Source organism: Struthio camelus, chromosome 7 (genome assembly GCF_040807025.1).
Source record: "Struthio camelus isolate bStrCam1 chromosome 7, bStrCam1.hap1, whole genome shotgun sequence".
Taxonomy (NCBI): domain Eukaryota; kingdom Metazoa; phylum Chordata; class Aves; order Struthioniformes; family Struthionidae; genus Struthio; species Struthio camelus.
The window spans coordinates 20,810,212-20,821,601 of record NC_090948.1 but is presented as its reverse complement, the minus strand read 5'-3'; the positions used below and the strand labels follow the sequence as shown (position 1 = coordinate 20,821,601).

Genomic DNA, 11,390 nt, shown 5'->3' with positions numbered 1-11,390 from the left:
AAAATCTGCACAGTAGCAAACAGCCATGGCAGGGACATGAAGCAGCAGGGCTGGGATGCTCTGGGAGCCCTGCAGAGCTACCAGAAATGTGCTGCACTCTCGCCAAGAGCACGTATTGCCATCCTCACAAATGGTTAACCTGCTGGGAGCTGCAGAGCATTAATGACTTCACATGCTTTTAATCAGCTTGGGCTTCCAGAGCCTCCTGCCTCAGGAGCAGGAAAGGCCGTGTATCCTGGGTGCAAGGGCTCCCAAAGCCGCACCACCCCCCTTTCCAATCATTAATCACCGGCGGGCCAGCAACGCGAGCGAGCAGCAAACAGCCAGGCAAAGGCCAACTCTCCACAGCCCCAGGAGCAGCAGGAGGCAGTGCTGACCAGTTCTCCTCGGTGGCAGCTCAGTCTCTGGCCACTCTCCTGAGAGGCCTCGGTGGAGGTGACCAGGTGTCCTGCACGCACGGCCGTTTCCTTCAGGGAGGTCACTTGGTTCTTTGGATGGGGGGCTCTGCCTGCAGCTGGGAGCTGCTGGGTTACATGTAAGTCAGGAGGTCTGAAGAGGAAACTTCTGTTGGCATCGCAAAGTTTTCACCTCTTCGCCATGCGGCACAAGGTGTTTTGGACTGCTCTGGAGTATACTTGCCGATTGCTGGGCATCTCCACCGCAGCAGGTAAGAGCTAGCTCTCTTTTCCTTTGCCACTAAAAGGCACCGAGTAGGCATTGGGACTCCTGAGTTGTCTCCCTGCCTTTGATCCAAAGCAATCACTGCCCCATCTGACAAAGGGGATAAGGACTGCTGCTCACATTTGCTTTGGGATCCAGGGAGGGGGAGTGCTGGATGCCTGGCCAGGCTCTTCCCAGATGATGTGAGAGGCACTGTGAGGCATCAGAGTCAGCACTCAGTATGAGGGGAGACAAGCTAAAGCATGAGTGGAAAAGAAAACTAAATTATATTGTTCAAAAACAGACATGGTGACAGGCACGATGTGAACTGGGATGGAAATGTAAAATCCTCATGGCTACACAAGGGTGCCAGTCTGCTTTGAGGGATGTGAAAATGACAGATTTCCTTGCACTGTGCACAGTGAGGGTGTCCTATGCCAAACAGGATCAAGACACCCACAGCTCTCACAGAACAGTTGCTGCAAAAGTGCTTCTCCACCTCTCTCGTAATCTGTCAGGAAGCAGATTCAGGGAACAGCTAATGTTAGAGCTGCAGTACAAACATCATAAATTCACCCACCTGGTTAGCTACCTCCTCTCCCCCAGTGTCAGGGGCTGCTTGGGACCAACCACCCATAGTATGCTGACATACTGGAGCATTTGGTCTCAGGTGAAGTGCTGACGTTTTGCACTGGCTGTCCCAGGCACAATGTCTCACCCAGAAATACTGAACTGTGGAGAATAACCATCTCACATGAAACATCTCCAGATGGGGATGTAGGAAAATAGCTCATGCAGAGGCTATGGGCAGCCCACCGTATTCACAGACTCACCCTGGCACTGCTGCTGGCTCACTGCCATGGGGCAGGGCAGCCTGCCCTCCAGGCCTCAGTTTCCCCCATCAGTAAAGCAGAGATCAAAGTATCCGATTTTTCTAAAGGCTGAAGTTGTGAACCAAAGTTTTCTGATGAAAGGTCTTAAGCTGGTGCCTGTGGTTCCCATGGCAGACCCCTGTGGATTTCAGACACTGCAGAGCAGGTCGCAGCAAGCCCATACCTTGGAATTTCCTTTATCAGTGCGGTCGACCCTGAGAGACGCTTTGCTCAAGTCAGGAGTAAAGTAAAAAGCGTGCAAGTCAGCTGCAGAGAGACAGGTCTCCAAGGACACCCAGAGCCCAGTGAGGAAGCTGGAGGCTGTGCTCTGGAATGTGCTTGAAAGGACTATCAACAGGTAGAGATTTGACTGTCTGAGTTTATCCAAACTCCCACTAGATAAGTGCGTATCATGATGAGACTGCAACAGATAGCAGCTGGGGCATAGCTTTTAACCAGTAAATGCAAATCTCTTCCTTTCTCCTCCCCATTCCCCTCAGGGCTACAGGTGCCCCGTGATGGCCAGATTCTCTCTTAATGCTCCAGGGAAGCTCACAGAGACCTTCCTGGGAGAAAACGTGAGCTTGTTGTCATGGGAAAACTAAAGCTAAAACAGTAAAATTGAAAGCAGCTTACAATTTGGAAATGTCTTAATGGAATATAATCTCCCCTTCTGCTTACACTCTTTTCTTCATTCTGCATCATCTGCACCTATTGTTTTTCTTGATATTAGCAGTGCACTCATCTCTCAGTCGAGCATCCCAGAACATACACAGCTGCACCACTAATCTCTGTACTTTTCCATTTCTTGACTCTGATGCATTCCCACTATCACCTCACTTTCCCAAAAGGCTAAGGAAGGAGTGGGAGGTGCCTGTATATTATTCCTCTAAGTGTCTCAATGGAGTAAGAAAATAGCTCGATGCAGCGTTTAGTGCATTATGAGGTGTGTGAGGTTTTTCCATTAAATGGAGATCATGCAGAAAAGAATCCTATGGGCTTTGTTTGAAAAAAAAATCATGAAAGAGAGAGGAGAATGCTTCAGTCTCACTAATTGATTCTGAGAAGGCCTGGCCAATTCCTCAAGCTGTTCACAAACAGAAAAAGTTACCCACATAATATAACCACCTCCCCCCCTACCCTGATCTTTGAATCTACTGGCTGTCTGCAATGGTGGGACTATAAGGTTTACTGCATGCAAGAAATTGGTCCTACTATTGGCAGAGCCTCATGGCTAGTTGTTGATGAGTGACAGCCTTGCAACTCATATCAGTGTCTGGGACATCTCTATAGTTCATAGACTGTAGGCCTTGTGATTTCTGCATCTAGAGAGAGAGAGTTCTTAGTTATTTCTCAATTCTCATGCTCTCAACCATTTAATTCCTAATCATGTGCCTTTAGCCACATGGTTTGGATAAGATCCAAATCAAGGCAGCAACTAGCCCAAACAAACACCTCAGAAAGAGCCCTTTGCAGATACTTCGTCCAAACAGCTTTGTGGGTAAAGCAGAAGCTGTGCAAAATCAGGAAACCTCCCCATCCAGAGGAGAGACTCAAGCATAAGAGCTGAGCTGTTGAATTTTGCATTCATCTATAGAGAATGAATGAATGAATTCTGCATTTATAGGGAAGATTATAAAGAGGGCTGTTCAGCCATGAAACAGCAAAGGACAATACTTTGTATGTAGGACCACAGCTTGGTGAAAGGGGCCAGGCTGTCAGCCTGGGAGGGGGAAGTCCTGTGTCCCTTCACAGACCTAGCATGAGATTGATTTCCCCCATGCCTCTGCTTGGGGCTGGAGAGGCAGCCCCCAAGGAGGAGGCTGGAGTGTGGGCCCAGTCATTTCCCCAGCTGATGAGGGACCAGCATCCACTAAGTGAGACCACAGGGTCCTGGTCCTGGCAGGTGGCAGGAGAATAATCTGCCCTGCCTTGGAGGGCCAAGCCAGTGCTGCCTGGGCAGTGGGTGCAGTGGTAAGCCCCAGCAGTGGTGGCCAGCAGGAGAACCTAGTGCCAGAGCTTGGCTCAAGCAGGCTAGAGGGAGGAGAGAGGGAGAGCTTTGCTCCCAGAGCAGGCTCGGCCTGTCAGTGTCACTTCAGCAAGGCTAAGTGAAGCAGAAGCACGTGAGGCTCTCCTTCAGGCCTGGCTTTGCGCGCTGAGTTCAGAAGCACTGTATGTTCAGGCACAAACACTTGTCGTTGACCCATCTCATGGCTCTAATGGAGCCAGCATCACTGGGACCTACTTCCTTATTCGTGAGGTTGGTGCCCTTCTGAGTCCAGAACAAAGCCACAACTCAGATAAACAGCCACAAATCCAACCAGTATCTCAAGACTCATATCTCATGCAAGCATGGACACCACGGACATAGAACTCCAACTGATTTGCTTAGCAAGATGTAGATACGCTAATGGCATAAAGAGGGTCATGACTACCTAGAACGATCCTCCGGCCGAGGCACGAGCCCTGCATGAAATGCATGGCTCCATCCAGCCCCGTGCTGCTGGCACTCGGGCACCATGACCACCTGGGCTCCAAACCTCTCTTTCCACAGCACATGCTGCAGCAGGGGTGAGAAACTTCACTTCTTTGCCATTTTGGAAACAACCCTGTGGGGAGTGGAAGGATGTCAAGGGAAATTTTCCATTCAGTGAAGCTATAGGCCCCCAACTGCCAGCCCCAGTAAGATTTTGCCTCACTAATACTCTTAATCCCCCTTAGCCTCTGAGTACCCAGTGTGCTGCGCTGCCTGGGGAACTGAGGGGATGTTCATTGCCTCTTCTTAATCTGCCTGCTCCCATTTTATGGTTTTTTTTGTTTTTCTCTGTTAAGCTAGTAAGTGATCTTAATGCCATGGCTACAGCCCTTCATTAATGCACCTGGCACGTTTCCCCCATCATGCTGTTGCTCTATGGCAACATATTGGGTTCAACAGGCCTGGGCAAGGTAGGAGGCCCAGGAGGGCCAGGAAAGTGGGACTGACATGACCTGAAAAGACACTGGGCAAAGGTGTCAGTGTGGGCCTGAATTCCCCCTAGGCTGGGAGAAGTGCATGGGGCAAGGGGCAGAGCCGGGCAGGGCGGTAGAAGGGAAGCCCTGTGGCAGCACTGCTGGAGGGGTGCGAAGGACACTGACACACTGCTGCTCACCGCTCCCACTGTCCAAGGCCAGCTGGTATCTTCAAAGCGCCTCCCCCCAGCCTACGCAGTGGTAAGGCTGCAGTGATGGAAATGAAACTGAGATGACTTTCTGGGCTGTCTGTCAAGGCTGGCATTCAGCTCTGGTCCCCCTGGATTCATGTGTCAGCAAGAATCACTGGTGCTGGCAGTCCTAACGTGCTGCACAACATGGGAGGAGCAGGCTTACCGGCCATGTGCAGAAACTGAGGCACAGATCCTAGGAGATAATGGGGCACACGAGAGGTGGGAACTAAACCTGCAGTCAACATATTTCCTGCCTTCTCTTTCTAGTACTGATCGGTGTGGGCGTAGAAACTCTGCAGCGAGGACAGTTCAAAAGCCTGGCTTTCTATCTGCTGTGAGTATTTTTGCCCTTGGTGTAAGAGCTTGGGGGGCCGACACGTTCCACGCCTGCACTATATATAGCACCAGCAACAGCATATGTAGACTGCAACAGCAGCAAGGACCAATATCCAAGACTTTGGGGAATTTGGAAATCCATCTTCAGGTGTCAGAAAAGTGAGCTCTTTCTGTTAGAGAAAGTGCTCCTCTCCCCATCCTACCTGCAAGTTCAGGCAGGTCAGAGTTGACAGTGGCTGCAAACTGATCCCCACAGGCAGAAAAGCTTTGCGATCTCTTCCTGAAACCAGTTGGGCAGAGGGTGTTCAGACCCCAGCACACAGACTGTGTTGTGAACTGGACAGTAGATCCTGGCCCTCTATGCCCCTTCTACCATCTGGAGAGGATACTCTAGCTTGCCCCTTTGACACCTCCACCTTTCAGTTTTTCAGGGGCTGCAGTTACTGTCTGCGAAGGCTTCTTCTTTATCGCTTTGTTCCTGGGGATGTGCTTCACGTGAGTAGACCCTATCCAGTTTTCTCCAGCCTTGGTGGGATCTGCCTAAGGCAACCTGTCCCTTACAGGCAACATCAGACCTAGCCGAGTTGTAAGTACCAAAGCAAAGGTACTGGCCTTACTCCCATGGCATGTGCTCTCAGGCAGGGAGGAGGTTAGTGGGGCTGTGCCCACACCCAATTAAACCTGTGTTTCAATTCAAGCTTGTGTCACAATTTGCTGAGCATCAACAAAACAGACCTTGGTCTGCAGCATCCCTTTAACATGCAGTGTGAAGTCCTGGATAGGACCAGAGGTCCAGATCCCCAGGATGAGCTATACCCCCTTCCAGAAACTGCACAAATATCCCAGCCAAGATGTAGAACCTTCTTAGGTACTTCTCAGAGCCTGAGAATTTCTGGTCTCTTTTAGCAAAAAGTCAAAAGCCCCTGATAGCTGAAGAGGCAGCACCCTACTTCAGCTAACAGGTACCCTGCTTATGGCCAGGCAGGCAAACATGCCAAGGAGAGATCTCCTGAGATGCTGACCTCTGGCAGAGGTAGCCCAGGGCCTCTACCCACCATGAGGGAGGCTCAGGCATTACTTGCCTTCATCAACCAACGTACTAGTTTTCTGACAAACTGGAGTGGGGATCTGAACCTCTAGATGGGTGTGGGTGAGGTCTGAATCTTCTTGCCACGGGCTTGGTGCCCCAGCCCACAAGGGCCTCTGTCTCTCTCCCCAGATATGAGCCAGGCTCCCTGGCACACACCTGCTGCAAGCAAGCTAGACGCCCAGGAAGCTTCCAGAAATTCATGGGGTACATGCTGCTCTCGGTGGCTTGCTTCCTGCATCCCGTCCTTGTCTGGCACGTCACCATCCCTGGTGAGGAGCCCATGCTGGGGTGGGGGCTTGAGCAGATGCAAGAGGAGCATGGTGTATGTTAGGGCACCAGACTGGCAGATCCAGAAATGGTGGGAATGTGTGGAGTGCCAGGCCAGTTGTGGGGGACACTGAGCTAGCTGGACTAAATGCTGTGCCTTTCTGGCACTGCTTGGCTAGCTCTTCTCCTTGCCCCAGCCCTCAGCTAACGTGCCACTCTTCCCCAGGTTCCATGCTGGTGCTCACCGCCCTGGCGTACTTCCTGCTGAGCAAGAGGAGGAAGAGCCCGGGGCATAAAGAGATACAACCCCAAGTGGGCCAATACATGGACCCTTCAGGCACCATGGCAGCCCCAACCAGCGCCGGTGACACTGAGCAGACCTACACCTTCCACGGGGCCCAAAGGGAGCAGCACCGCTCACTGCTCGGCCACATGAAGAGCATCTTGAAGGGCAGCAAGGACAAGAGCCTGGCCCAGGCACCTCCAGCCATACCAGCACCCCTACCAGCCCCACGCAAGCAAGTGCACTTCCAGGATAAGGTGGTGCGGATCATCCCCTCTGTCAGTGACAGCTTGGATGATGTGGAGAGAGAGGCTGATGAAACCACACTGGACACAGCACCCATCCTCACCCCTCCAGATACCCCCATCGTCCTCACTCCCCTCAGCTCCACAGGCCTGTTCTGAGCACTCATCAGCAACGAGGACAGGACAGAGAAACTACACCTGCACATCGACATCCCTCCCTGTCGTTCTGGCAGCCAAAAGGTCCTGAGCTAACCCCAGCATCAACGCTGCATGTTGTGGGCAGAGCTGCAGTGCTGGCTAGAGCACCATATCCTCCATGGGGATATCCCATGGGCCCCAGCAAGGCAGCAGACAACCAGACAGGCCAGCCTTACTGCCACCAAGGAGGGTAGTGAGGGAAAGAAAGGGGGTGAGGGAATGGAGAACTCATGTCCTGTCATGGCAAGAGAGGAGAGGTGGCTGGTGCTCAGCTTACCAACCTCCCTGCCCTCAAAGGAAAAGCGCAGAGGACCGTGTCACCCGTCCTATAAGGGGCTGCTGGCAATGAATGGTCCCAAACCTTGTGAGGACAGCCAGTGGTAGTTCCCAGCCCCTGTAACACCATACCCAGGGTATTCCCAAGACAGTAAAATTTCTGCTCCTAGGGAATCTCTCTTTAAGGCCTGATGCATGGGCCTCTGCTACAACACTACATGTCACAGCAGCAATTCCTGCATAACACCCCTGCCACAGCATTTGCCTACCATGAGGCAGCAGCCGGCAGGATGAGGGGAGACAGCCAACCTCCCAGGGCAGCTTCTGCTAAGGACAGTTTTTACACAGGCATCTCAGCTTGCAAGTTCCCTAGCAGCAACAGGAAAGGCTGCAGCAGGCCTAGTGCATCCAAAACATCACTCCAAGGGAGACTGAGACAACCCAGACCTCTGGGTTTAGCACCCACTAAGTGTTCTCACCTCAGACATGCTCTGACCCCAGCAGGGAAATCACCTCTGGCTTTGGGGATACCTATGCAGAAGCAAGGAGGATCCTGGAGCTTTCTGGCGTTCCTTGCCTAGACAGCCCTCTTGAGTTAGACAAGCTTTGGAATGATATAGCAGCTCAGGTTACTAGGTTCAGCGCTGCATTGGCACAGCAGACCACGTGTAAACTCCCTGTGTGTGTTAATTATGGGCCTCAGAGGGCAAAGATAATAATAAAGTTATAACTCTGCCCCACTGGTCCCCTCCATGCCAGCTCCTCCCTAAACCCTTCACCTCTGGCCTAATCCTACCATATTTTCTGTCCTTTCAGGACCATTTACCTATAATCAGGCACTTCTCACCGGTTCATCCCATCCTCTTGACTCTCTCGCACCTTATAACTATGACTTTCTACTTCTTACTCCAGCTGTCTCAGGGGTTGGGGAGGTCAAGCCTCCACTAACTAGCCCCCTAACTGTGTCTTGGTCACAGTCATCAGGGTAGCCAACACCATGGATTTGGAGATTATCACCTGGGGGCAGGTGGAACCAATCTCATTCCTGTCATGTTGCTTTCTACCTTCCAAGATAAATCTCCCTCCCTCCAGCACAGACCAAGAAATAGGTGCTGCTAGTGCCCCACAGTACTTCAGTCCTTAATCTTCCTGACTTTGTCCCACAGGCAAAACCTGCTACCTCTTTGAGGAGGAAACCCATGGTGGTATGGTGGGCAGGCAGCCCAGAGCTCCTTTCTCTGCTCTTTGCCCATGGTAGAGAAGGGAACCACAACTCAAGGCTTGTAGAGTGCCTCTGCTCTGCCGCCATCTCCTCCTCAGGAGCAGGGTGTGATAGGACCAAGGGCTGGCTGCTGTGAGCGTGTGCATGTGAGCCCAGTGGCTATCCTTTCTTTTCTGCCTGCTTGCTTGGCTCTAACAGCTACTGGAGGGCAAGGCAGTTTCTTAACACTACTTTATTATAAGTAGTGTAATAATAAGACAATTATAAGAGGTTTTAGGGAACCGACATCATGTCCCCCCTCTTCTCTGCTAGCCTTTATATACCCTATTTGCTGGACCAGTTTGTCTGGAGCTCAGTCTGGGAGAAGCCCAGAGAGAAGCCCCGAGTAAGAGAGCTATGGGGTAGAAAAAGGTCCCAGGCCATGAAGCAGACTATAAACAGAGACAGGGAATCACTATGCTGGATGCAGGACCTCCTTCTTACAGACACTTACCGCGGAAGGCACCTGGCCAGGAAGGGCATCCCCTATGCATCCCACATGCCATGAACTGTGCCAACTGCCTGCTGCTGTAGGTAACTAGAAGTTACTGCCTCAAGATGACAAGCACCTGCAATGCCTGAAAATACCATTGCCAAGACCCTCTCATCAGTGTTACGCAGCTCTGTTGGCTGTGTGTGGGAAAGAGGACAGGTGGCTGGGTTTGTTCGGATGCAGGACGTGGCGTCACATGTTGCACTGCCACCTCTGCTGAGATGAGGAGCTATAAATGCTCTGAACCCAGAAAGATAGGATCTGGGTGAGATGGTGGTAGGAAGGGAAGATCTCTGAGACCTGCTTAGGCTAATTATAAGGCAGAAGCCAGTGGGGCTGACTGTTTTTCTTGGAAATATGGTACTTCTTTTAAAATTCAGCTCTCTGAGTCTGTTAGAGTCACTGCGGCCGTTGTAGTTGTAAGGAACATTGAAAACATGTAACTTAAGTGTTCAAAAATCAGAAGGCAGATGATGAGAGCCCAATGTTACTTTTTAATGCATTCTATTTAAGTTAGTCCTGATTTGGGAGATGAGTAGGGAAGAAGGCAGGAGGTGCTGGCTGATAATATTTGACAGCCTTTGTTTGATAATGAAACTCTGTCCACAAGAGCAGCTTATGAATGGTTTCATACACTCAGTCATTACTATAACTTCTAGATATGAACAAAAAGCTTTTTGTTGCATCATTAACATTTAAAATGCTAAAATGTTTTTAATCTATTTTAAATACGATACACAGGTTTGAGACCTCCCCCTTCTGGCTGCACAGATTAACACTTCAGACCATAATTGCTTCCTGGGGAAGAGTCACATACACATCTGCCTTTAAGGAGGTTCAGTCTCCTCCTGCACCTGTAAAAATGTCTTCAGAAAATTGTATCCATCTCAAACTTAATGTTGCAACACTGAGAGCAGCAAGTCCAGGCTTTAGGCACAGTATCGAGCCACAGCTCTTTCACCCTCAAGCTAGTGTATTCATCACATTAAGAAATAAAAATAAAGGTATTTTCTTCTAAAGTCTGTGGTCAAGCAGCAAATCTGCACCAAAAAAAGGTCCTGGTCCAGCCATGCAAATGGGGTGCCCATCCTTACCCACTTACCCCTAAATATTGTGCTCAGAGCTAGATCTCTAACTCAATCACACATCTGCCTATTATATCTGCTCTTGATGGCAAACTCTGCTTTCTGCATCTTCCAAGGCTCTTCGTTAAACATTGCCTCACTGATTACACACACAGAGGTAAGGCAATGTTCCTAATAGATGAATGAACCTGCTTATGAAGAAAGACCGCATTTCTGCAGCCTCCTGTTTAGCCCTGAGCAAAGCTCGGGGGGAGCCTGGGTGGAGACAGCTGCCCTGCCCTGACCTTCTTCAGTCAACTCTTGCTCCATCAGCCCCACAGTCCGCGCCTGTGGGGCCGCGAGGCTGCTGGCAAGGGGAGCAGCAATGGGGTGACAGCCCCTGTGGCACACTGAAAGGGGAGGTGAATTTCATTGCTCCTCCAAGATGCATATATTGAGTTTGTAATCATTAATCTCCATAGCATTGATCATTTCAGTTTCCAGGTTCATCTTTTGAAAGTATATTGTAAGTTTCCCTTGGGAAGCAGGACTGAGGGCAGCTAGAGGTGAAGCGGTTGTGCAGGCTTACTGGAGATAGTGCTGGGCAGAGCTCTGTTTCCCCGTCCAGTCCACAATTGCTTTTCTTGTATGCTCAATTGTGGTGGCCTGGCTCTTTTCCAACCCCACAGCTAGCTGCTTCAGGAGATAAAGTCTGGAAAAAAGGTACTCATTCTTTCTGTAGCAATAAATTGCCTGTTCAGTTAAACTTCCTGGCTCGCTCACCATGGAGTTTGCTGAGAGCCAGCACCAGCTCAAGGAAAGCACTGGACAGCCATTGCTGGTGGCAGGACACTGTTAGTGGCAGCTGAACTGTGGCACGAAGTGCCACCACAAGGATAAACCTCCACAGCATGTGTTGAGCTAGGTCACCCCTGCCAAAAGGTCCATCTCTGCATGCCCGTGCTCTGCTCCCTGCCACCCATCCCTACCCTTCCCTGTGGGTTTTGGTGCTGCAAGCCAGCTCCATCAGTTGACGGAACTGGTTAACACAGATGAAAACAACTAAGAAAAAGAAAGTGGGTGGCTGTCTTCTGGGATAACGAGTGAAAAATAATTCTCAGAAAGATTGATGAGCACCAGAG

The 11,390-nt window shown here is 50.7% G+C and overlaps 1 protein-coding gene across 1 annotated transcript; it reads left to right on the top strand.

Moving 5' to 3' along the window:
• The first annotated feature begins 283 nt into the window (after positions 1–283).
• TMEM72 (transmembrane protein 72) lies at positions 284–11,009 on the top strand. Its single transcript, XM_068950093.1, has 5 exons — positions 284–667; positions 5,003–5,069; positions 5,495–5,566; positions 6,291–6,430; positions 6,655–11,009. Exons 1-5 carry the CDS (start codon positions 598–600, stop codon positions 7,113–7,115), a joined length of 810 nt encoding a protein of 269 aa, XP_068806194.1. The 5' UTR covers positions 284–597; the 3' UTR covers positions 7,116–11,009.
• The last annotated feature ends 381 nt before the right edge of the window (positions 11,010–11,390 follow it).